This window comes from Cyprinodon variegatus, unplaced genomic scaffold (assembly GCF_000732505.1).
Source record: "Cyprinodon variegatus isolate N-32 unplaced genomic scaffold, C_variegatus-1.0 Scaffold41, whole genome shotgun sequence".
NCBI classification, from domain to species: domain Eukaryota; kingdom Metazoa; phylum Chordata; class Actinopteri; order Cyprinodontiformes; family Cyprinodontidae; genus Cyprinodon; species Cyprinodon variegatus.
Window position 1 is genome coordinate 1899707 of NW_015150494.1, and position 2875 is coordinate 1902581.

The following is a 2875-nucleotide window of genomic DNA, read 5'->3' on the forward strand; positions in this document are numbered from 1 at the left end:
TTCTTTAACGGAAAGTAGCCAGACTGCTCTGCGAGTGAAACCTTGAAAGCTCGCGAGATCAGGATGGTCTCACGAGGCTACCAGATGGCCTGTAGCAATACGGAAATTTCGCTATACTTGAGTGCTGCTTCAGGCTGTGTGACAAGTAAAGTCTCTATCAATCTATAAATGTGATTATCAAAGAGATTAAAAGATTTAAAGGACATAGACATTCATTCGTATTATTGTCAATGGTCTGGTCCTGTTTGTTTAACTTTTCTGTTTGCAGTCCTTTTTGTATTTGCTGCAGATCTATGTATCTGCAGCTCGTTTGCCCCTCTTGGCCCTCATACATGCACCACACTGTACTAAATTAAACTCCAATCTAAATATAAAGCACAATTAAAGACAGCAAATATGCCAAAGTGCTGTACATACAAAGACTTAGACTTATGCAACTTTTATTGTCATTTTGTATACACAGAGAGTGTATACAAAAATTAACTTTCCTTTAGTACAGCTTTTCAGACAGAAAACTAATTCCATAAAGTGCAGCAGTAATCAAATGTAAACAGTGTGGGAGAAAAAACATGGTGCAAAAAACACCACGTTAGAGTAAGAGTAGGTAATAGAGTAAGACAAATAATAATAAAAAAACAAAAAACAAAAGCAAGATATCCAACAGACATATACAACACATTAGATAGAACAGAGACAATCTAGAGGAATGGATTTAAACTAATTGTATTTGGATACCCTAACAATTTGTTGAAATTAAATGTTTTGTTTTAATTAACTTCACTTACTAAGAAAAAGCAGCTGGTGCATATAACAAGCTGGTAATTTGCATTATCTAAACGGAAATGTAAGATAAAACCAAGTGCTGCCTTAACAACCATTTTTAGCACAAAATAAATGTTAAATTAAAGCTTGTATAGAAAATAATAGAGTAAGATCCTGCTGGAAAAATCCGGAATTTAATTAATCGCTTTTATAAATTTCTCAGAAATGAATGTTGCAGGATCTGCATTCATAGAGTGCTACTGAGTGAAGCACATCTATTTTTATCTAGATAAAACTAATCATTTTGGTCCTTTTCTTTCCTTGTGTTCTGCTTCTCTATTTTACTATAGCCTTGTCTCCTCATGCCTCCAATATACTAGCTACCTCTTCTTTGGTCTTTCTTAGAAAAATCCTCAAAAGCCCCAACTGGTCCTGAATGAAGATAGATCTGATTTATAATGCAACAAAACCTCAATATCACCCTTTGTGATACAGGACATTGGTTTCCAACCTTCACAAAGGGACAGTTTACCTTCAAAACATCTGAATCGAATTTGTTTCAGTGCTACTCGAGTTCCACAACCTTATAAAAAAATGAATGTTGATGTGTGTGATAAATATCTACTAAAGTATATTTGTTGTAAACCTCCTTTAGTAAAGAAAGTCCTAAAACATTTGCAAAAAACATTTTTTTGAGACTTTTCTTCTAGTATTTCTGTGAAATTATGTTCAAACGAGTATGCAGTTGTCAACAACTATAATTGATCTAAAAAACATTAAAGATACTTTTGGTTTCATTCTGTTGTGGAAAGGTAAAGCAACTGATTCATGATAAAACAAAAACAGTGAAAACCAGATTTTTTTTATGACAATAATTGTTTTTTAAAACAATTTTTAGCCATATTAGAGGTATTTATGGTGGAGGGTCCAAAGAGTTACTCATTAGCACCATGTTGTGGACTACTTATATCGGGCCTAATTTATTTGTTGTTTTTATAGAGTCAAGCCAAAAGAAATCTTAGATCTTTGAAAGTATTATCAATCTGTGAAGCCTCATCCCAGCAGGACTGCAGCTTGTTATTCAGTGCCAAGTCTAGTTTCCACAGTAGTATAAACTGTTGATATCCCTAGAAAATAATACTCTCTTTTAGTGCTCACTAAATAATGTCTAACAATCTGTGTGAACAAAGAAACCAGCCATAAGGGAGGAATTGGAATACACATTGCAAAAGATTTACTTGAATTACAGCGAGCAGCAGATTTTTTCTCTTTTTTTTTTTAAAGGAGCATATTTCTTTTGTTTCCATTACAGCTTTACTTCTGGCTGCCAGATGAGCCTCATAATTACAATTTGCGGATAGTCAGACAAATTGAAAAACTGCTCAGGCCAATCCAAAACATAAAAAGGGATCATATCATGCTAAGAGCTTCAACATATAAAAATGAAATAAAACAAAGCTTTACACCACCAATGCCTTTTATGGTGGTATATTAAGAGTTCATTTAAATAAATCAGTTTTACCTGCATTTTAATTTGATTTCTTTATGCTTAAATTAGAGATTTATGAGAAAATAAAAGTCAGTCAAACAATGTTGAAAAAGTAAAAAAAAACGTAAAACAAAGGAAAAAAAGAAAGAAGAAGAAGCTCTACCCCATCCAATGCCATAGTAGTAAAAATGTTTGCTTCCTTCAGAGCCAAACACCTTCACCACCATACTGTAGAGATGGAGACCCTCCACCAGCATCCAGGCAAACGCACTCAGGAAGAAGAAGTGAAGCAGGACAGCCATGACCTTACAGGGCAGCTGGAAATAGGACAAAATCAGAACTTTAATGGCCAGAGCATCAACTCTTTGAATGCTTTCTTACTGATAAGTCATATATTTCAACATTTCTCAGGTTCTTAAAAAAAGGTGCTACTAAGTCACTGTAAAATACAGAATAAAACTAAGTATGATCAACACACTGCAAAAACAATGAATTTACTCTTAATTTGAGTAGGTAAATGAGAGAGTTTGTCAATGGAATCAGCATTTTTACTCTTAAAATAAGATAATTAGATAATACACACTTGAAATAAGACAATGCAATTGTTTTTTCATATTTTAAATG

General features: G+C 33.4%; 1 protein-coding gene across 2 annotated transcripts in view; it reads right to left on the reverse strand.

Annotated features, from left to right (window-relative positions):
- Positions 1-2875, reverse strand: part of adgrd1 (adhesion G protein-coupled receptor D1) — a 63032-nt gene that overhangs the window by 6093 nt on the left and 54064 nt on the right. For both annotated transcript variants that reach the window (XM_015370125.1, XM_015370124.1), the window contains one exon: positions 2415-2568. In XM_015370125.1, the coding sequence (XP_015225611.1) occupies positions 2415-2568 (154 nt within the window). The remainder of the gene's footprint in view (positions 1-2414; positions 2569-2875) is intronic.